Source organism: Panulirus ornatus, chromosome 9, assembly GCF_036320965.1.
Source record: "Panulirus ornatus isolate Po-2019 chromosome 9, ASM3632096v1, whole genome shotgun sequence".
In the NCBI taxonomy this organism is placed as follows: Eukaryota; Metazoa; Arthropoda; class Malacostraca; order Decapoda; family Palinuridae; genus Panulirus; species Panulirus ornatus.
In genome coordinates, this window is record NC_092232.1 from 2,089,777 (window position 1) to 2,113,892 (window position 24,116).

Sequence of the window (24,116 nt, forward strand, 5' to 3'; positions counted from 1 at the left end):
CCTACCAGGACCAACATAAAATATACGGCCAGAAAGATCATGCTAACTAGCTTACAAACATGCAAAAATTTGTGTCATGGTATTTGTCTTCACCTAGAACATACAAGTTATAAATCTAAAATTCCTATATTCTAGCACTCCAAAGTTCTTGCAACTGAAAAAAAAATCCCTCTTAATTCAAACTAAAATTCAAGCAATCACAAGCCAAAATCAAATCATTCAGTCATCTCCAAATAGGATATAACAAGTATGAATTTTCTATCACATACCATTCTTGAATTATTGTGCTAACACACACACACACACATCATAACTACCTATAAGAAAGGAGACTGGGAAGAGAAACTAGACCTGTCTCACTGACAAGTGTGGTCCGGAAGGTTCTGAAGATCATTAGAAATCAGACATATGGCTTTCTACAGAAAAAAAATTACAAACATAAGAGACAGCATGGTTTTCAGGAAAGGAGGTCATGTGCAATAAACCTCTTAGATTTCTAATAGAGTCAGTGCTCTGTCTTGGACAAAAGGGAAGGTTGTGTGGTTGGTTTGCATCTGGAATGCCAGAAAGCATTTGACACTGCTCCACATGGGAAGCTGATTAAGAAACTGGATCACCAGGAAGAAACTCCTTCAATGGACAGAAGCTTATTTCAGGGTAAGGGAACAAAGGACATATCAGGGGAGCATTTTCTAAATGGGTAAAGATGACCATCAGAGAGTCAAAGGATTCCATTCTGGGACAATTATTCTTATTGATCATTGTAAATGACTTGCCTGTTGGTATCAACTCCTACCTAAATGTTTGTAAATGTTGCATAGATCATGAGGAGTTAGTAGGATTGCATACACTTACAAGGGGCCTCGATAAACTCGAAGGATTGCATACACTTACAAGGGGACCTACATGGACTCAAAAGTTGGTCTGATACATAGTAGTTGAAATTCAACCCAAGCATCTGTAAGGTAATGGGGATGGAACAAAGTGATAATAAAACTCAATATGATTTACTCACTTATCCCTAGGGATAGGGGAGAAAGAAGACTTCCCACGTATTCCCTGCGTGTCGTAGAAGGCGACTAAAAGGGAAGGGAACATGGGGCTGGAAAACCTCCCCTCTCATTTTTTTTTATTTTCCAAAAGAAGGAACAGAGAAGGGGGCCAGATGAGGATATTCCCTCAAAGGTCCAGTCCTCTGTTCTTAACACTACCTCGCTAATGCGGGAAATGGCGAATAGTATGAAAGAAAGAAAAATGATTTATTCACTATAGGATTCTGTGTGTGAGATGGGCTTGGGAGTCAACACTGACCCTTGCCTCTCAGCAGAGTCTCACATTAGAACAGTAAAGGAGATAAACTATAATTAAGCAAATATCGGAATAGCTTTCAAAGTTTACGGATGAAGAAATATTTAAGTTGTTCACATCCTACAAGACCAAAACTAGAATATGCTACTCAAGTTCGGTTACCACACCTAAAGAGGCACAAAGAGCACTAATAGAGGAAGTCAACAAAGATGGTACAAGAACTAAGGAAGCAAAGTTACAAGGGAAGGGTAAAGCCTTTAAATTTTCCTAACCTGGAAAAAAGAAGAGTGAGGAGTGAACTCATCGCAACCTTTAAATTTTTAAAACAGATCACTTACATGAACAGTGAACAGTTCTTTGAGAGATGTAGAGATAGAGAAACCTGAAGACAGCATGAATGAGAGATGCAGCGATAAAGAAACCTGAAGACAGAGCATGAAATTAAGCAAGTCTTGTCACTAAAGACGTAAGTAATTTTATAGCATAACAATGGTGGATAATTGGAACAGAATCAATAAGGGCATACTTAATGAAGAGAGCATAAGTAAATTTGATTAGTTATGAAAAAATATTTTTTTCAAGAAATGGAAGCCCAACAAGAGTATTAAACTCCTTTCCAGCATAGTACAATTACATAATTACACATACCAGAGAAGAGTTTCAGGCAGTGATCCCTGTTTCTTTCCATATTTTGGAGGGTCATAAAACCTACTTTGTACCAGTACGAGTTGAGGTGTGGGCTGTACAGAGGGTTGCAGGGTTGTAAAGAGGAGGGTGGATGCATTTGAAATGAAATGTTTGTGGACAGTATGAGGTGTGAGGTGGTTACATCAAGTAAGTAACGAAAGGAAAAGAGAGATATGTGAAATTTAAAGTGTGTGGTTGAGAGAGCAGAAGAGGGTATGTTAAAATGGTTCACACACATGGAGAGAATGAGTGAGAAAAGGTTGACAAAGAGGATATGTGTGTCAGTTGGAGGGAACAAGGAGAAACAGAAGACCAAATTGGAGGTGGAAGGATCGAGTGAAAAAAACTTACCCCAGACACTTCACATGTCCTAGTTCAATCCATTAACAGCACATCGACCCCAGTATACTGCGTCATTCCAATTCACTTTATTCCTTGCACGCCTTTCACCCTCCTGTATATTCAAGCCCCGATCACTCAAAATCTTTTTCACTTCATCCCTCTACTTCCAATCTGGTCTCCCATTTCTCCTCGTTCCCTCCACCTCTGACACATATACCCTCTTTGTCCATCTTTCCTAACTCATTCTCTCCACGTGACCAAACCATTTCAACATACCCTCTTCTTCTCTCTCAACCACACTCTTTTTATTACCATACATCTCTCTTACCCTTTCATTACTTACTTGATCAAACCACCTCACATCACATATTGTCCTCAAACATTTCATTTCCAACACATCCACCCACCTCCGCACAACCCTATCTATCGCCCATGCCTCGCAACCATATAACATTGTTGGAACCACTATTCCTTCAAACATACCCATTTTTGTTTTCTGAGATAATGTTCTCGCCTTCCACACATTCTTCAACGCTCCCAGAACCTCTGCCCCCTCCCCCACTATGTGACTCACTTCCGCTTCCATGGTTCCATCCGCTGCTAAATCTAATCCCAGATTTCTAAAACTCTTCACTTCCTCCAATTTTTCTCCACTCAAACTCATTCATATTTATCATTCTTAGTTGCTGTCTCCAGCGTCAGCGAAGCAGAGCAAGGAAATAGACGAAAGAATGGCCCAACCCACTCACATACACATGTATATCACAAACGCCCACACACGCACATATACACACCCATACACTTCAACGTATACACACATATACATACAAAGACATATACACACACACACATGTACATATTCACATTTACTGCCCTCATCCATTCCCACCGCCACCCTGCCACACATGAAATGGTACCCCCCCTCCCCCGTACGTGCGCAAGGTAGCACTAGTAAAAGACAACAAAGGCCACATTCCTTCACACTCAGTCACTAGCTGTCAGGTATAATGTACAGAAACCACAGTGCCCTTTCCACATAGAGGCCTCACAAAACTTTCCATGGTTTACCCCAGATGCTTCAAATGCCCCGGTTCAATCCATTGACAGCATGTCGATGCCAGTATACCACATCGTTTCAATTTACTCTATTCCTTGCATGCTTTTCACCCTCCTGTATGTTCAGGCCCCGAACCTTCAAAATCTTTTTCACCCCATCCTTCCACCTCTAATTTGGTCTCCCACTTCTCCTCATTCCCTCCACCTCTGACACATATATCCTCTTTGTCAATCTCTCCTCACTTATTCTCTCCACGTAACCAAACCATTTCAACACACCCTCTTCTGCTCTCTCAACCACACTATTTCCACACATCTCTCTTACCCTTTCATTACTTACTCGATCAAAACACTGACACCACATACTGTCCTCAAACATTTCATTTCTAACACATCCACCCACCTCCGCACAACCTTATCTACAGCCCATGCCTTGCAACCATATAACATTGTTGGAACCACTATTCCTTCAAACATACCCATTTTTGCTCTCAGAGATAACGTCCTCACCTTCCACACATTCTTCATCGCTCCCAGAACCTTCACCCCCTCTTCCATCCTGTGACTCACTTACACTTCCATGGTTCCATCAACTGCTAAATCCACTCCCAGATAACTAAAACACTTAACTTACTCCAGTTTTTCTCCATTCAAACATACTTCCCAATCAACTTGTCCGTCAACCCTACTGAACCTAATAATCTTGTTCTTATTTACATTTACTCTCAGCTTTCTTCTTTCACACACTTTACCAAACTCAGTCAACAACTTCTGCAGTTTCTCATCCGAAACAGCCACCAGTGCTGTATCATCAGCGAACAACAACTGACTCACTTTTATTCTCCCTAAAATCTAATGATACTCTCTCACCCCAACTGGGGATGGGGAGAAGAATACTTCCCACGCATTCCTCACGTGTCATAGAAGGCGATTAAAGGGGACGTGAGTGAGGGCTAGAAATGTATATGTCTGTGTATGTATATATATGTATCCGTTAAAATGTATAGTTTTTTTTTTTTTTTTTTTGCCGCTGTCTCCCGCGTTTGCGAGGTAGCGCAAGGAAATAGACGAAAGAAATGGCCCAACCCACCCCCATACACATGTATATACATACGTCCACACACGCAAAATATACATACCTACGCAGCTTTCCATGGTTTACCCCAGACGCTTCACATGCCCCGATTCAATCTACTGACATCACGTCAACCCCGGTATACCACATCGCTCCAATTCACTCTATTCCTTGCCCTCCTTTCACCCTCCTGCATGTTCAGGCCCCTATCACACAAAATCTTTTTCACTCCATCTTTCCACCTCCAATTTGGTCTCCCTCTTCTCCTCGTTCCCTCCACCTCCGACACATATATCCTCTTGGTCAATCTTTCCTCACTCATTCTCTCCATGTGCCCAAACCATTTCAAAACACCCTCTTCTGCTCTCTCAACCACGCTCTTTTTATTTCCACACATCTCTCTTGCCCTTACGTTACTTACTCGATCAAACCACCTCACACCACACATTGTCCTCAAACATCTCATTTCCAGCACATCTATCCTCCTGCGCACAACTCTAACCATAGCCCACGCCTCGCAACCATACAACATTGTTGGAACCACTATTCCTTCAAACATACCCATTTTTGCTTTCCGAGATAATGTTCTCAACTTCCACACATTCTTCAAAGCTCCCAGAATTTTCGCCCCCTCCCCCACCCTATGATCCACTTCCGCTTCCATGGTTCCATCCGCTGCCAGATCCACTCCCAGATATCTAAAACACTTCACTTCCTCCAGCTTTTCTCCATTCAAACTCACCTCCCAATTGACTTGACCCTCAACCCTACTGTATCTAATAACCTTGCTCTTATTCACATTTACTCTTAACTTTCTTCTTTCACACACTTTACCAAACTCGTCACCAGCTTCTGCAGCTTCTCACATGAATCAGCCACCAGCGCTGTATCATCAGTGAACAACAACTGACTCACTTCCCAAGCTCTCTCATCTCCAACAGACTTCATACTTGCCCCTCTTTCCAAAACTCTTGCATTCACCTCCCTAACAACCCCCTCCATAAACAAATTAAACAACCATGGAGACATCACACACCCCTGCCGCAAACCTACATTCACTGAGAACCAATCACTTTCCTCTCTTCCTACACGTACACATGCCTTACATCCTCGATAAAAACTTTTCACTGCTTCTAACAACTTGCCTCCCACACCATATATTCTTAATACCTTCCACAGAGTATCTCTATCAACTCTATCATATGCCTTCTCCAGATCCATAAATGCTACATACAAATCCATTTGCTTTTCTAAGTATTTCTCACATACATTCTTCAAAGCAAACACCTGATCCACACATCCTCTACCACTTCTGAAACCACACTGCTCTTCCCCAATCTGAAATGTATAGGTATATATATATATATATATATTTTTTTTTTTCTTTTTTTTTTATACCATTCGCCATTTCCCGCGATAGCGAGGTAGCGTTAAGAACAGAGGACTGGGCCTTTTAGGGAATACCCTCACCTGGCCCCCTTCTCTGTTCCTTCTTTTGGAAAATTAAAAAAATAACGAGAGGGGAGGATTTCCAGCCCCCCCCGCTCCCTTCCCTTTAAGTCGCCTTCTATGACACGCAGGGAATACGTGAGAAGTATTCTTTCATATATATATATATTCTTTCATATATATATATATATATATATATATATATATATATATATATATATATATATATATATATATATATATACATGTGTGCGTGGACGTGTCAGTATATACATGTGTATGTGGGTGGGTTGGGCCATTCTTTCGTCTGTTTCCTTGCGCTACCTCACTAACGTGGGAGACGGCGACAAAGTATAGTAAATAAATAACAATAATAATAATAATAATAATAATAAATATGGTTATGTTTGAAGGAATAGTGGTTCCAACAATGTTGTATGGTTGCAAGGCGTGGGATATGGATAGAGCTGTGCGCAGGAGGGTGGATGTGCTGGAAATGAGATGTTTGAGGACAACGTGTGGTGTGAGGTGGTTTGATCGAGTAAGTAATGTAAGGGTAAGAGAGATGTGTGGAAATAAAAAGAGCGTGGTTGAGAAAGCAGAAGAGGGTGTTTTGAAATGGTTTGGGCACATGGAGAGAATGAGTGAGGAAAGATTGACCAAGAGGATACATGTGTCGGAGATGGAGGGAACGAGAAGTGGGAGACCAAATTGGAGGTGGAAAGATGGAGTGAAAAAGATTTTGAGTGATCGGGGCCTGAACATGCAGGAGGGTGAAAGGCGGGCAAGGAATAGAGTGAATTGGATTGATGTGGTATACCGGGGTTGACGTGCTGTCAGTGGATTGAATCAGGGCATGTGAAGCATCTGGGGTAAACCATGGAAAGCTGTGTGGGGCCTGGATGTGGAAAGGGAGCTGTGGTTTCGGGCATTATTTGCATGACAGCTAGAGACTGAGTGTGAACGAATGAGGCCTTTATTGTCTTTTCCTAGCGTTACCCCGCACACATGAGGGAGGAGGGGGATGGTATTCCATGTGTGGCGAGGTGGCGATGGGAATGAATAAAGGCAGACAGTGTGAATTGTGTGCATGGGTATATATGTATGTGTCTGTGTGTGTATATATATGTGTACATTGAGATGTATAGGTATGTATATTTGCGTGTGTGGACGTGTGTGTATATACATGTGTATGGGGGTGGGTTGGGCCATTTCTTTCGTCTGTTTCCTTGCGCTACCTCGCAAACGCGGGAGACAGCGACAAAGCAAAATAAATAAATAAATAAATAATAAATATGGACTGAACTAGGCATCTGAAGCGACTGGGATAAACCATGGAAAGTTTTGAGGGGCCTGGATGTGGTAAGGGAGCTGTGGTTTTGGTGCATAACACCTGACAGCTAGAGACTGAGTGTGAACGAATGTGGCCTTTGTTGTCTTTTCCTGGTGCTGTTTTTCATGTGTGGCATGGTGGTGGCAGGAATGGATACAGGCAGCAAGTATGAATATGTACATGTGTATATATGTATATGTCTGTGTATGTATGTATACACTGAAACGTATAAGTATGTATATGTGTTTGTGTTGGCATGTATGTATATGCATGTGCATGTGCATGTGGGTGGGTTGGGCCATTCTTTCGTCTGTTTCCTTGCGCTACCTTGGTAATGCGGGAGACGGCGACTAAGTATAATAATAATAAAATAACAAATATATATATGATACCCTGCGGTCAACATGCTGTCAATGGGCTGAACCAGGAGATATGGAAAGTCTGGGGTAAACCATGAAAAGTTCTGGGGGGCCTGAACATGAATAAGGAGCTGTAATTTCTGTGCATTACACAACATGATGGCTGGAGAATGAATGCGGGTGGATGTGGCCATTCTTCATCTGTTCCTGGTGCTACCTTGCTAATGTGGGATATGGCGATAAAGTATGAAAATCAAGTTTTAATGAGTCAGTCTAGGATGTTCAGTGACAGGTGCCATTTCAGCTAATATAAAAAAAAAATCAAGCACACTCAAAATGCAGCCTGCATAAAGAAGTTTAAAAGGTTGTATGATACAGAAAATGTGCACAAGTTGGAGCCCCATGAGTGTAAAATCCCTCCTTCTACAGTACAGTTATGAGAAATTACAGAAACATGCATGCATATATAAAGATACAGATGGGATGCCATACTGATATTGTAGTATCCTGCATACAAATCTGTTCTGGCAGGAAATAAACATAAATCATACACTTTCATTATTTCACTTCACCTCACTTCAGAAGTTTCTCAAGATAAAAGAGACCCAAGCCACAATACCGTGCTTGTTTGCTGAAATCTGAAGAACGCGAAACCTCAAAATCTTAGCACACTAACATTTGCCTCACCATACTTCACTACTGAGCATCTCTAATCACACTGTTCCCTATCTCAAATTGCTTAGTCACTGTTACCTATAGCTGGATGAGTTGAGCATTTTGATGCTTAACCAAAGAAATCTGTGGTATCACTGCTGAATTCAAATTAGCTCAGTTCTCAGCAATACTAGTTTCTTAGTGACTGGATAGTTAAGATCACCCAAGTGTTGGTTTGCTCTTACACTTGATTAGAAGAAAGCTACCTTTTGCTGGATATGTCTCAAGAAATAAGCCTCTGTACTTCCTTGTAAAATACAAAATAACAAGACATAAGTCATTAATAAGAAGGTTAGAGGTATCATAAGCATGAATCAATTACTACTTAACATTCATGCACAATCTGTTTTGGAAGCGTTTCATGAATGCTGCAAAAAAAAAAAAATTACTACAATTCTTATCTATTTATAAAAAAATTAAAACAAAACAAACCAAAAGTTTACATACTAACCAAACTATTAAAGTTTCAAACAGAATCAACAAAAAAGTTGCAGGGGTTGTCCATGGCCAAGTTGAAACTGTTGGTACTGGCAGCCAGGTCAGGACTCATCTGCTCCACGGGACGGGAAGGCGGAACTAGATGTGGCTGGCTAGACTGAGGAGGAACGGAATAAGCTGGAGGAGGTGGATGAGGGTGGCTGTGAGGAGGGGGAGGTACTCCTGCTGGATGCGAATGGGTAGTGTGAGGGGGGTGGGAGGGGATGAGAGGAGGCAATCCTTTTGGATGGGAGGGTAGTGGAGGATGTAAAGGGTAAGTCGAAGGCACACCTGTAGGGTGCTGAAGAGTGGGATGTGACAGATGTGGCTGTTGTGGTGGTTGGGACAGCGTGGTGGCAGTTGATCTCTCTGAGCCACTGGATCCTCCTCCAGTGCCACCAGTCCCTCCTCCTCCCCCACCACCTCCCCCTCCACCACCACCAACACTGCCACTGCCTGAGCCACCTCCACCACTCCCTAACCGTCGTGCACTGCGCTGACTTGCTTCACTGTCACTACCACTTTGGGCTGGAGAGGCAGACTTTCGTTCTACTTTCTTTTGGGTTCCACCACTACTACCTGCAAATCACCTAGATATTTCAATACCTGTGGACAGCTTACTAACAAAAACAGATAATTTTGCAATCATGTCCGAGTAATATTATGCTTATCATATGTATCAAATGCAAGGAAAATGTTAAAAAATCAAAGCTCCTACAGAAGCCAAAAGAATTATGAAGAACCTTACCAGAGCCACTATTAGTACTGCCATCTCTATTAAAAGCATAAGATTCATTTGTGTAATTAAATGGCATAGGAGTGTAGCCTGTAGCAGGGGGTACATAGGTACCAGCATATGGCATATGGGGTCCACCCCAAGGGGAGGTGCCAGATGGGGGTGGTAACGGGGCTAAGGTGTCCCGGTCAGCTTCACTTAAGGTGTCCTCTTCTCCTAATTTCAAACCTGCTAAGCCTGAAAATAATGACAGTATTGAAAATCATCATAACAAATACAACTCATTTCATATCAAATTTCTTTCATCTTAATGTTGCATCAGGAACAAAAAACAAAGGTCTCATTTGCACATATCCACTCTTCAGGTGTCATTCATGTATATGTAACTATATCCAGCAAGTACCATCCTCCTAAAAACACCACTGACTATTCCATGATTTTTTTTTTTTTTTTTTTTTAAACTATTCGCCATTTCCCGCGTTAGCGAGGTAGCGCTAAGAACAGAGGACTGGGCCTTTTTTGGAATATCCTCAACTGGCCCCCTCTGTTCCTTCTTTAAAAAAAAAAAAAAAAAAAAAAAAAAAAAAAAAAAAAAAAAAAAATCAATCCAACTCATGCTATCCCATTTTTGCTCCTTTTCCTTCAATCCAACTCATTCTCTCCCATTCTTGCTCCTCCTCCTTTAGACTGTTTAAGCCCAATTACCCAAAAGCCTCCTTCAATCCATCCTTTCAACTATTTCTTGATCTCCTTCCTCTTTACTCCTCTTACATCTGACATGCAGATCCTCTTATAGTCTTCCTCTGTTCATCCCCTACACTTGTGTGAAACAATTCACCACATCTTAAGTCAATTCTCACATGCAGAATGGGCTTACTACCTCACCCCTTTAATAGTCATTCCTCATATATCAACCAGCTTCACACTATACTGTAATACATCAACAGGCATTTCAACTTAAACACTCAATCTCTTCCTTTCTTTTGCACTCATGGCTCATGACTTACGTCCATACAACACTGTCTGGGTTAATATACCTTTACACATACATACCTTTACCCTAACACACACTGACCTCTCCTAAATAGTACTTAATCCACCTATGTGTGATCTTACCCCCTTCTTCCACCGTAAGACTCATCTGAGCCCCCTGGTTCCATCTTCTGCCAGTTCACTCCTAGGAACTAAAAACACTCCAATTCTTCCAAATCATCCCTAATCAAAATTCCAATCAAACCATTTTCTCATCACCTTGTTGCACCTCATTAACATTAACAATTAACAATGTAAATAAAAAACATTAACATACGTCTTTTACCTAGCTTCTGAAACAAATGAAGAATGGCCATATTCGCAAAGATACACTCCCAAGTCGTGATGTATGATGTACTGAAATCAAATCCCTCCATTTACAATCAAGTCTTACACACTATTCATGGTTTACCACTGCCTCTTTCTGGGCCCTTCCTCAGTCCAATGTCAGCATGTCATCCCCGTACGCACACCACAGTGATTTAATTCTTCACACACATGCAACTCATCCTCCTGAATTTCAGGACCTGAGACCCCCACAGCCTGCTTTACTCCTTCCTTTCATCTTCTCAGTAATCCCTTTTCCATTCCTCACTCCACTTATGATAATGATATCCACTTGGTCTTTCTTTGATCATCCACTCCACATCCTCAAACCATTTCAACACACCCTGGTCACCTTTTTCAGGCAAAGTGTACTTACTACAGCAACTGTCTCCTGCGATTTCATTCCTTATGTGATCAACCTGCTTTACATCACATACTGTTCAAGTCCTGAGCACTATGCACTAGCCCTGCTGCCATGACAAAATCTCATTATACTTGTCGATAGATACTCAAGCATATTTCAAACATGTTACCATCTTCCTTTCTTTTACATTCAAGGTCAAACACACTTCCACACAACATTGTTGGGACTTTTAAACCTTCACATACATTCATCTTTGCCCAGCAGAAAATCACTTCTTTCACACACTCAATACAACCAGAATCATACTCTTCTCTTCCCCTCCTGTTACTTACTTCAGCTCCAATACCACCACATCCACATACCTAAAGCACTCCACTTCCTCCTGGTTCTCCTTATTCAAATTTAAATCACCCTGCCTTTTCTCCCCCCCTGCACCACATTAATTATATTCACCATAACCTTTAATTTTATGTCATTAGCTTCTGGAGTTTCTCTGGAGCCTTCTCATACAGGGATATTATCTACAAACAGCAAGAGATTCAATTCCCATGTACCCCCTACACCAGCATACCACAAACCTGCCCCTCATTTTAAGACCATTTCATTCACCTGCTTCACCATTCTGTCTATAAAAACAATCATGTTGCCATAACCCACCTTCACAGAAAAACTCATCCATTTCCCTTCCCACTCGCACACAAGCCTTATTCTCCAGGTAAAAACTCATCATTGCATTTAGAATCTTTCAATCTACCACCATGTATTCAATGCACCTTACACTTATTACACTGCATGAAAGTGTAATGTTGGTCAATACAACAGCTGTGAAAAAATGCCTGATGTTAAACTCACAAACTTTAGCTCTTTACAGGCAAACTTGGCATGATAAGGTCAATGAAAACAACATGAACACATTTTGGGTTTAATAAAACCTTCAAAGCAGTTGAGGGAACATATGTATGATGCATAGTGGACAGTCTATATCTTAAACAATGCCAAGGTTGCAGAATGGTGAAATAAAAAAGTGCCTGTTATCTATGAAGGCAGTTCATAAGAAACTCAGAATCCAATAACCAACACGATGGGATAAGTTATGTAAATTTGCATATAGTAAGAGAGTTGTACGAGACAGAAAAGATCAATATAAAGCCTATACTGCCAAAAACAGCATAAGAAACCCTTAGGAGATTTAAAGTTATGAATCTGATGAATCAAGTCTCATGTAACATGATAGACTGAAATTACCAAAGTCTTTGATCATTCTGAATACTTGTATTACATCATCTAACTCAGATTCATGTCATTCCATTAGCTCTGGAAGGATTTCTTCCCAGTTCTAAACAATCTTTGTAACTCGATGCTGTTCTCTCCCTATTAAGGTAAAGTGGCCACAAATGAATACAAAATTCAGATGTGGAGGAACCAATGAATTGTAAAGAGTAAGGATAATTTCTCTGGACTTAAATTCAAAGACCCTACATATAAATCTAAGAATTTTGTTTCCTCTTTTCATTTCTGTGTATTGATTATTCAGTTTTAAGTCACCAGAGATCATTATGCCCAAGTCCTTTTTCTCATTTACCTTATGCAGTTCAAGAAAATTCATACTCTGGCTTGCCTTTTCATTTTTACTATCGATATATAAAACTTTGCACTTACTGATATTAAAATTCATTTGCCACATATGAGCCCAGTCCATCAGTCCATCTCTGTCAGTTTGAAGCTGCAGACATTCAAGTGCACATTTAGATTTATTTCCCAGTATTGTATCATCAGAGAATTTTGATATCTTGTGATGTACATCATTATCACCATCATTAATGATATACGAGGAAGAGATCTGGTCCCAAGACTGATCACTGTGGCACTCCACTTGTTACATCTAACCGTTCTGGAGCTTGATCATTAATCTCAACTCTATTTAAGGCCAGTCAACCAATTTCCTATCCACTAACGAACAACTCATTCAGTGCCATGTGACAATTTTTGCTAGCAACCTTTGGTGCAGAACCTTATCACGACAGATAACATCAACTGCTTTACTTTCTTCATACATGTTGATTATGAACTATTTCATAACAGAAATCAAGCAGATTTGTCAGACATGAACAATTTCATCAAAAAACATGCTGAGAATCATTTATTAAGTAGTCTTCTTAATGGTTTACAATTCTATCTTGAATGATGGTTTCCATGTTTCAATCCACAGACATTAAGCTAATACAACAATAATTTCCAGGCAATGTCTTATTCCCTTTTTTGAATATTGGTCTTACATTGGCAAATTTCCATTCATTTGGAACTTTTCCCACAGCAAGTAACACTGAAAAGGGTAGTCAAGGGCTTATCAATATAATTTTTGGGATCCTTCATTGTTCTACAAAAAAAAACTTATCAGGGCCTGCTGATTTATCTATTTTCATTCCATTTTCTGCTGAAAGCATATCTTCGGTTTTTATGTCAATCTGTTGAAGAATATTCCCCCCCTCTTGTCAAAGACCATTAACAGCATTTGAGACATGAAGTGTCTTTGATCTTAATTTGAGATGCAAGAGTTATTTCATATTCTGATATGGCTTTGTTTCCTTAAACCAAATCACCACTTTCTGTAATTAATGGACCTGTTGACTGGGTAATGACTCTCTTGCTTCTAACATAACTATAAAACTCCATAGACTTTACTTTGCTATCTTCAGCAATATATGCTTCATACTAATGTTTACTTAGTTGTATAACTCTCTTAATTCCTCAATGCAAATTTACACAACATACTCAATGATGACCTGTTGACTGGGTAATGACTCTTGCTTCTAACATAACTATAAAACTCAACAGGCTCTACTTTGCCATCTTCAACAATATATATTTCATACTACTATAATGTTTACTTAGTTGTATAACTCTTTAATTCCTTAATGCAAATTTACATAACTTAATCAATGATGATAGTTACTGGATTCTCTGAGTTTCTTATGAGCTACTTTCTTAGACAACAGGCACTCTTCTATATTGCTATTCCACCACCTTGGTTTCATTTTTTTAATTTTTTTTTTTTTTTTTTTTGCCACTGTCTCCCGCGTTTGCGAGGTAGCGCAAGGAAACAGACGAAAGAAATGGACCAACCCACCCCCATACACATGTATATACATACGTCCACACACGCAAATATACATACCTACACAGCTTTCCATGGTTTACCCCAGACGCTTCACATGCCTTGATTCAATCCACTGACAGCACGTCAACCCCGGTATACCACATCGCTCCAATTCACTCTATTCCTTGCCCTCCTTTCACCCTCCTGCATGTTCAGGCCCCGATCACACAAAATCTTTTTCACTCCATCTTTCCACCTCCAATTTGGTCTCCCTCTTCTCCTCGTTCCCTCCACCTCCGACACATATATCCTCTTGGTCAATCTTTCCTCACTCATTCTCTCCATGTGCCCAAACCATTTCAAAACACCCTCTTCTGCTCTCTCAACCACGCTCTTTTTATTTCAACACATCTCTCTTACCCTTACGTTACTTACTCGATCAAACCACCTCACACCACACATTGTCCTCAAACATCTCATTTCCAGCACATCCATCCTCCTGCGCACAACTCTATCCATAGCCCACGCCTCGCAACCATACGACATTGTTGGAACCACTATTCCTTCAAACATACCCATTTTTGCTTTCCGAGATAATGTTCTCGACTTCCACACATTCTTCAAGGCTCCCAGAATTTTCGCCCCCTCCCCCACCCTATGATCCACTTCCGCTTCCATGGTTCCATCCGCTGCCAGATCCACTCCCAGATATCTAAAACACTTCACTTCCTCCAGTTTTTCTCCATTCAAACTCACCTCCCAATTGACTTGACCCTCAACCCTACTGTACCTAATAACCTTGCTCTTATTCACATTTACTCTTAACTTTCTTCTTCCACACACTTTTCCAAACTCAGTCACCAGCTTCTGCAGTTTCTCACATGAATCAGCCACCAGCGCTGTATCATCAGCGAACAACAACTGACTCACTTCCCAAGCTCTCTCATCCACAACAGACTTCATACTTGCCCCTCTTTCCAAAACTCTTGCATTCACCTCCCTAACAACCCCATCCATAAACAAATTAAACAACCATGGAGACATCACACACCCCTGCCGCAAACCTACATTCACTGACAACCAATCACTTTCCTCTCTTCCTACACGTACACATGCCTTACATCCTCGATAAAAACTTTTCACTGCTTCTAACAACTTTCCTCCCACACCATATATTCTTAATACCTTCCACAGAGCATCTCTATCAACTCTATCATATGCCTTCTCCAGATCCATAAATGCTACATACAAATCCATTTGCTTTTCTAAGTATTTCTCACATACATTCTTCAAAGCAAACACCTGATCCACACATCCTCTACCACTTCTGAAACCACACTGCTCTTCCCCAATCTGATGCTCTGTACATGCCTTCACCCTCTCAATCAATACCCTCCCATATAATTTACCAGGAATAATCAACAAACTTATACCTCTGTAATTTGAGCACTCAATCTTATCCCCTTTGCCTTTGTACAATGGCACTATGCACGCATTCTGCCAATCCTCAGGCACCTCACCATGAGTCATACATACATTAAATAACCTTACCAACCAGTCAACAATACAGTCACCCCCTTTTTTAATAAATTCCACTGCAATACCATCCAAACCCGCTGCCTTGCCGGCTTTCATCTTCCGCAAAGCTTTCACTACCTCTTCTCTGTTTACCAAATCATTTTCCCTAAACCTCTCACTTTACACACCACCTCGACCAAAACACCCTATATCTGCCACTCTATCATCAAACACATTCAACAAACCTTCGAAATACTCACTCCATCTCCTTCTCACATCACCACTACTTGTTATCACCTCCCCATTTGCGCCCTTCACCTGAAGTTCCCATTTGCTCCCTTGTCTTACGCACTTTATTTACCTCCTTCCAGAACATCTTTTTATTCTCCCTAAAATTTAATGATACTCTCTCACCCCAACTCTCATTTGCCCTTTTTTTCACCTCTTGCACCTTTCTCTTGACCTCCTGTCTCTTTCTTTTATACATCTCCCACTCAATTGCATTTTTTCCCTGCAAAAATCGTCCAAATGCCTCTCTCTTCTCTTTCACTAATACTCTTACTTCTTCATCCCACCACTCACTACCCTTTCTAATCAACCCACCTCCCACTCTTCTCATGCCACAAGCATCTTTTGCGCAATCCATCACTGATTCCCTAAATACATCCCATTCCTCCCCCACTCCCCTTACTTCCATTGTTCTCACCTTTTTCCATTCTGTACTCAGTCTCTCCTGGTACTTCCTCACACAGGTCTCCTTCTCAAGCTCACTTACTCTCACCACCCTCTTCACCCCAACATTCACTCTTCTTTTCTGAAAACCCATACAAATCTTCACCTTAGCCTCCACAAGATAATGATCAGACATCCCTCCAGTTGCACCTCTCAGCACATTAACATCCAAAAGTCTCTCTTCGCACGCCTGTCAATTAACACGTAATCCAATAACGCTCTCTGGCCATCTCTCCTACTTACATAAGTATACTTATGTATATCTCGCTTTTCAAACCAGGTATTCCCAATCATCAGTCCTTTTTCAGCACATAAATCTACAAGCTATTCACCATTTCCATTTACAACACTGAACACCCCATGTATACCAATTATTCCCTCAACTGCCACATTACTCTCCTTTGCATTCAAATCACCCATCACTATGACCCGGTCTCGTGCATCAAAACCACTAACACACTCATTCAGCTGTTCCCAAAACACTTGCCTCTCTTGATCTTTCTTCTCATGCCCAGGTGCATATGCACCAATAATCACCCACCTCTCTCCATCAACTTTCAGTTTTACCCATATTAATCGAGAATTTACTTTCTTACACTCTATCACATACTCCCACAACTCCTGTTTCAGGAGTATTGCTACTCCTTCCCTTGCTCTTGTCCTCTCACTAACCCCTGACTTTACTCCCCAGACATTTCCAAACCACTCTTCCCCTTTACCCTTGAGCTTCGTTTCACTCAGAGCCAAAACATCCAGGTTCCTTTCCTCAAACATACTACCTATCTCTCCTTTTTTCACATCTTGGTTACATCCACACACATTTAGGCACCCCACTCTGAGCCTTCGAGGAGGATGAGCACTCCCCGCTTGACTCCTTCTTCTGTTTCCCATTTTAGAAAGTTAATACAAGGAGGGGAGGATTTCTGGCCCCCGCTCCCGTCCCCTCTAGTCGCTTTCTACGACACGCGAGGAATACGTGGGAAGTATTCTTTCACCCCTATCCCCAGGGATAATATACATATATATACACATATACACATGCACACACATACACATACATATGCACATATACACACACACACACACATACATATATATACATATGAGAAAATCTGTATATATATATATATACACATGTATATACATACGTCCACACACGCAAATATACATACCTACAGAGCTTTCCATGGTTTACCCCAGACGCTTCACATGCCTTGATTCAAACCACTGACAGCACGTCAGCCCCGGTATACCACATCGCTCCAATTCACTCTATTCCTTGCCCTCCTTTCACCCTCCTGCATGTTCAGGCCCCGATCACTCAAAATCTTTTTCACTCCATCTTTCCACCTCCAATTTGGTCTCCCTCTTCTCTTTGTTCCCTCCACCTCCGACACATATATCCTCTTGGTCAATCTTTCCTCACTCATCCTCTCCATGTGCCCAAACCACTTCAAAACACCCTCTTCTGCTCTCTCAACCACGCTCTTTTTATTTCCACACATCTCTCTTACCCTTACGTTACTCACTCGATCAAACCACCTCACACCACACATTGTCCTCAAACATCTCATTTCCAGCACATCCATCCTCCTGCGCACAACTCTATCCATAGCCCACGCCTCGCAACCGTACAACATTGTTGGAACCACAAACATACCCATTTTTGCTTTCCGAGATAATGTTCTCGACTTCCACACATTCTTCAAGGCCCCCAGAATTTTCGCCCCCTCCCCCACCCTATGATCCACTTCCGCTTCCATGGTTCCATCCGCTGCCAGATCCACTCCCAGATATCTAAAACACTTAACTTCCTCCAGTTTTTCTCCATTCAAACTCACCTCCCAATTGACTTGACCCTCAACCCTACTGTACCTAATAACCTTGCTCTTATTCACATTTACTCTTAACTTTCTTCTTCCACACACTTTACCATACTCAGTCACCAGCTTCTGCAGTTTCACACATGAATCAGCCACCAGCGCTGTGTCATCAGCGAACAACAACTGACTCACTTCGCAAGCTCTCTCATCCCCAACAGCCTTCATACTTGCCCCTCTTTCCAAAACTCTTGCATTTACCTCCCTAACAACCCCATCCATAAACAAATTAAACAACCATGGAGACATCACACACCCCTGCCGCCACCTCGCCACACATGGAATACCATCCCCCTCCCCCTCGTGTGCGAGGTAGCGCTAGGAAAAGACAACAAAGGCCCCATTCGTTCACACTCAGTCTCTAGCTGTCATGCAATAATGCCCAAAACCACAGCTCCCTTTCCACATCCAGGCCCCACACAACTTTCCATGGTTTACCCCAGATGCTTCACATGCCCTGATTCAATCCACTGACAGCATGTCAACCCCGGTATACCACATAGATCCAATTCACTCTATTCCTTGCCCGCCTTTCACCCTCCTGCATGTTCAGGCCCCAATCACTCAAAATCTTTTTCACTCCATCTTTCCACCTCCAATTTGGTCTCCCACTTCTCCTCGTTCCCTCCACTTCCGACACATACATCCTCTTGGTCAATCTTTCCTCGCTCATTCTCTCCATGTGCCCAAACCATTTCAAAACACCCTCTTCTGCTCTCTCAACCATGCTCTTTTTATTTCCACACATCTCTCTTACCCTTACATTACTTACTCGATCAAACCACCTCACACCACACATTGTCCTCAAACATCTCATTTCCAGCACATCCACCCTCCTGCGCACAACTCTATCCATACCCCACGCCTCGCAACCATACAACATTGTTGGAACCACTATTCCTTCAAACATACCCATTTTTGCTTTCCGAGATAATGTTCTCGACTTCCACACATTCTTCAAGGCTCCCAGGATTTTTGCCCTCTCCCCCACCCTATGATTCACTTCCGCTTCCATGGTTCCATCTGCTGCCAGATCCACTCCTAGATATCTAAAACACTTTACTTCCTCCAGTTTTTCTCCATTCAAACTTACCTCCCAATTGACTTGACCCTCAACCCTACTGTACCTAATAACCTTGCTCTTATTCACATTTACTCTTAACTTTCTTCTTTCACACACTTTACCAAACTCAGTCACCAGCTTTTGCAGTTTCTCACATGAATCACCCACCAGTGCTGTACCATCAGCGAACAACAACTGACTCACTTCCCAAGCTCTCTCATCCACAACAGACTTCATACTTGCCCCTCTTTCCAAAACTCTTGCATTCACCTACCTAACAAACCCATCCATAAACAATTTAAACAACCATGGAGACATCACACACCCCTGCCGCAAACCTACATTCACTGACAACCAATCACTTTCCTCTCTTCCTACACGTACACATGCCTTACATCCTCGATAAAAACTTTTCACTGCTTCTAACAACTTGCTTCCCACACCATACATTCTTAATACCTTCCACAGAGCATCTCTATCAACTCTATCATATGCCTTCTTCAGATCCATAAATGCTACATACAAATCCATTTGCTTTTCTAAGTATTTCTCACATACATTCTTCAAAGCAAACACCTGATCCACACATCCTGTACCACTTCTGAAACCACACTGCTCTTCCCCAATCTGATGCTCTATACATGCCTCCACCCTCTCAATCAATACCCTCCCATATAATTTACCAGGTAGACTCAACAAACTTAAACCTCTGTAATTTGAGCACTCACTCTTATCCCCTTTGCCTTTGTACAATGGCACTATGCACACATTCCGCCAATCCTCAGGCACCTCACCATGAGTCATACATACATTAAGTAACCTTACCAACCAGTCAACAATACAGTCACCCCCTTTTTTAATAGATTCCACTGCAATACCATCCAAACCTGCTGCCTTGCCGGCTTTCATCTTCCGCAAAGCTTTTACTACCTCTTCTCTGTTTACCAAATCATTTTCCCTAACCCTCTCACTTTGCACACCACCTCGACCACAACACAACATATACATACACAGACATATATGTATATAAACATGTACATATTCATACTTGCTTGCCTTCATCCATTCTGGTCACTACTCCACCCCACAGGAAGCAGCATCATTACCATCACTTCAGCAAGGTAGCACCACAAAAACAGACAGAAAGAGCCACATTCGTTCACACTCAAGCTCTAGCTGTCATGTGTAATGCACAGAAACCACAGCTCCCTATCTATATCCACGCTCCACAGACCTTTCCATGGTTTATCCCAGAAGCTTCACATGCCTGGTTCAGTCCATTGATAGCAAATCGACTCCAGTATACCACATAGTTCCAATTCACTCTATTCTTTGCATGCCTCTCACCCTCCTGTATGTTCATGCCCTGATCACTCAAAATCTTTTTCACTCAACCCTTCCAACTCCAATTTGGTCTCCCGCCTCTCCTTGTTCCCTCTGCCTGTAACACATATATCTTCTTTGTCAATCTTTCCTCATTCATTCTCTCCATATGTCCAAACCATTTCAACACATCCTCTTCTGGTCTCTCAACCACAATCTTTTTGTTTCCACACATCTCTCTTACCCTTTCATTACTCAATCAAACCACCTCACACCACATACTGTCCTCAAACATTTCATATCAAACACATCCACCCTCCTCCGTACAACCCTATCTATAGCCCAAGCCTTGCAACCATATAACATTGTTGGAACTATTATTCCTTCAAACATATCCATTTCTGCTCTCCAAGCTACCAATCTCTCCTTCCACACATTCTTCATCACTTCCAGAACCTTCAACCCCTCCCCCTTTCAGTGACTCACTTCCACTTCCATGGTTCCATCAGCTGCCAAATCCACTTCCAGATATCTAAAACACTTCAATTCCTCCAGGTTTTCTCTATTCAAACTTACATCCCAAATGACTTGGCCCTCAACCCTACTGAACCCAATAACCTTGCTCTTATTCACATTTACTCTCAACTTTCTCCTTTCACACACTTATCCAAACTCAGTTACCAACTCCTGCAGTTTCTCACTTGAATCAACCACCAGAGCTGTATCATCAGTGAACAACAACTGACTCACTTCCTAGGCCCTCTCATCCCCAACAGACTGAATACTTGCCCCTCTCTCCAAAACTCTTGCATTTACCTCCCTAATCAGCCCATCCATACACAAATTAAACAGCCATGGGGACATCACACACCTCTGCTCCAGACTGACCTTCACTGGAAACCAATCACTCTCCTCCCTTCCTACTCGTACACATGCCTTACTTCCTTGTTAGAAACTTTTCACTACTTCTAGCAACTTACCTCCCTCACCATATACTCTAATGACTTTCCACATAGCATCTCCATCAATCCTATCATATGCCTTCTCAAGACCCATCTGTTTTTCTAAGTATTTCTCACATACATTCTTCAAGGTAAACACCTGATCCATATATCTTCTACCACTTCTAAAAAAACACAGCTCTTCCCCAGTCTGATGCTCTGTACTTGACATCACCCTCTTAATCAATACAGTGCAATAAGTTCTCGACCCTTGTTACTATTTTGCTAAAACAATTTTCTAAAAACACAAAACAAAAATTTTCATGATTCTACAATCAACAGGACAAGAATCAAAACACACAAAATCACTTACTTGCACAAAGATCACCAAAAACATAGTAGCATTGTTCAGAGAAGTCCTTTTTATTTACGGTGTGTCTAATATAACCTGCCTTGAGCATCTGTGCTGCATATTTGCGTGCTTCCCTCCGATCTTGGAAGCCATCCACTCTCTGATGCAACCAGTCAACTACATCTGCACCTACAAAGGTTATGCAAGCAAAGAGTTAGCAACAGAATAAATTGTAATACTGCACACAGCAATAACCTCTAATACCTCATTAAATATAGCAAACAGTAACATTTCTGAGTATGCATGAAGATCCTTAAATTCAAGGCAGTCAAAAGTCTCTAACTCATGAACTCCAGTGCCACTTCTTAGTCTTTTAACCAATCAACCTTAACAGGCCACGGACAGAGGGCAATTCTAGAGCATTACATAATGTTCCAAACTACTACTTCTACTAACGCTCACACCTAAACATTTCTACCTACTGCCTTTCTAGTTTGAAAGAAGCTAAAGGATATGTAGCTAGAGACGAAAAAAAAAAATGATGATGGCCATATATCTAGCTGGCTAAGCATACACCAGACCTCAACTCATGACAGGATTACATTCATGGACCCTTGTGAATACCTGGGCCCAGGCTGTTGGAAGCCACAGCCTTCAGGCCTACATAGACCTCAAAGGTTGGCTAGTCTAGTTTATCTGCTTTGTCCAAAACACACCTGAATTTGTCTTCCAAGCATCCCATGCCATTTCTGAGGATAGAAAGCAAGGTGTTGAAGAGTTTTGGACCCCAGATGTTTAAGAAGTTCTCTCTTTCTGTTAATATAACAACTTTGTATTTGAGAGGGAGTATTCTACAAAGTTTCCTATACCTGTCATGCCAGTGGGATGTTATTTCCAAATATAAGTTGGAAACCATACATTCTAGGATTTTCCAGGAATGTATGATGACAAACCTCTCTTGTCTGTGTTCCAAGGAGCATAACCTCTGGGATTTCAGTCAATTCCAGTAATTTAATCCCATTACAACATTAATATGGGCTGTGATATATCTCAGGCCTTTTTCTAAATCTGCAATTCTGTCCAATGGGTACAGTGATTTTAGAACACAATAATATTCAATTCATGAAAGAATTAGTGCCCTGCATAATATCATTAATTCTTCTTCCCTTATCTTGAGGGTATGCAGGAGTCAGCCAACCATCCTCTTGCACAAGGCAACCACTCTTTTGTTGTGTTCACTGAAGATTAGGTCGTGAGACATTATTACTTCAAGGTCTTTCACATTATTCAACTGGTTCATTATAGCGTATGTGTATGACCCAAGTCAACCCTATTATAAGTTGAACTATTGAAACCAAAATCATAAAGGGGGTCATAATCTTGACCAAAGGTTTTCCCAAACTAATCCTTAGTTTACCACCCACACATGGCACCATACTCTGTCATATTGTGATTTAGATGATACTTACAGGAAACCTACTGAAAAAGGTCCTGTACTAAAAAAAAGAGGTGAGGGCTTTAAGTGCTGCTGGAGGGGGATTGGGTGGACTGAGGGCATTATAGTTATCAACATCACCCTATGAATCATCTCTACTATCATGTGTATCTTTAACATTTCTTCAGAAACACCAAAATACCTGCATTAACTATGAATGCAGTAAATAACTGGGTAATAATGAACACAAACTACTGCCTTCTACCAGTTTGTAGGCTATATATATCACATGATGTTTTGCACTAACGTCATTAAAATATGCATGGTTAGTATAAAAAGATCTCAAATTATGATGATATACTTTCATTTTAACTTTCTAAAAGGGGAAACAGCAGAAGGAGTCATGCGTGGAGTGCTTATCCTCCTCGAAGGCTAAGATTGGGGTATCTAAATGTGTGTGGATGTAACCAAGATGAAAAGAAAGGAGAGATAGGTAGTATGTTTGGGGAAAGGAAC

At 41.3% G+C, this 24,116-nt stretch overlaps 1 protein-coding gene across 10 annotated transcripts in view; it reads right to left on the reverse strand.

The window, feature by feature from the left end:
• Window positions 1–24,116, reverse strand: part of dsh (Segment polarity protein dishevelled) — a 184,545-nt gene that overhangs the window by 16,797 nt on the left and 143,632 nt on the right. For 7 of the 10 annotated variants that reach the window (XM_071664493.1, XM_071664496.1, XM_071664498.1 and 4 more), the window contains 3 exons: window positions 22,187–22,354; window positions 9,549–9,773; window positions 8,775–9,379 (listed from right to left, as the gene is read on the reverse strand). In XM_071664493.1, coding sequence (XP_071520594.1) covers window positions 8,790–9,379; window positions 9,549–9,773; window positions 22,187–22,354 — 983 coding nt within the window. In that variant the 3' untranslated portion in view covers window positions 8,775–8,789. The remainder of the gene's footprint in view (window positions 1–8,774; window positions 9,380–9,548; window positions 9,774–22,186; window positions 22,355–24,116) is intronic. The other 3 variants (XM_071664501.1, XM_071664500.1, XM_071664499.1) reach the window with 1 other exon arrangement.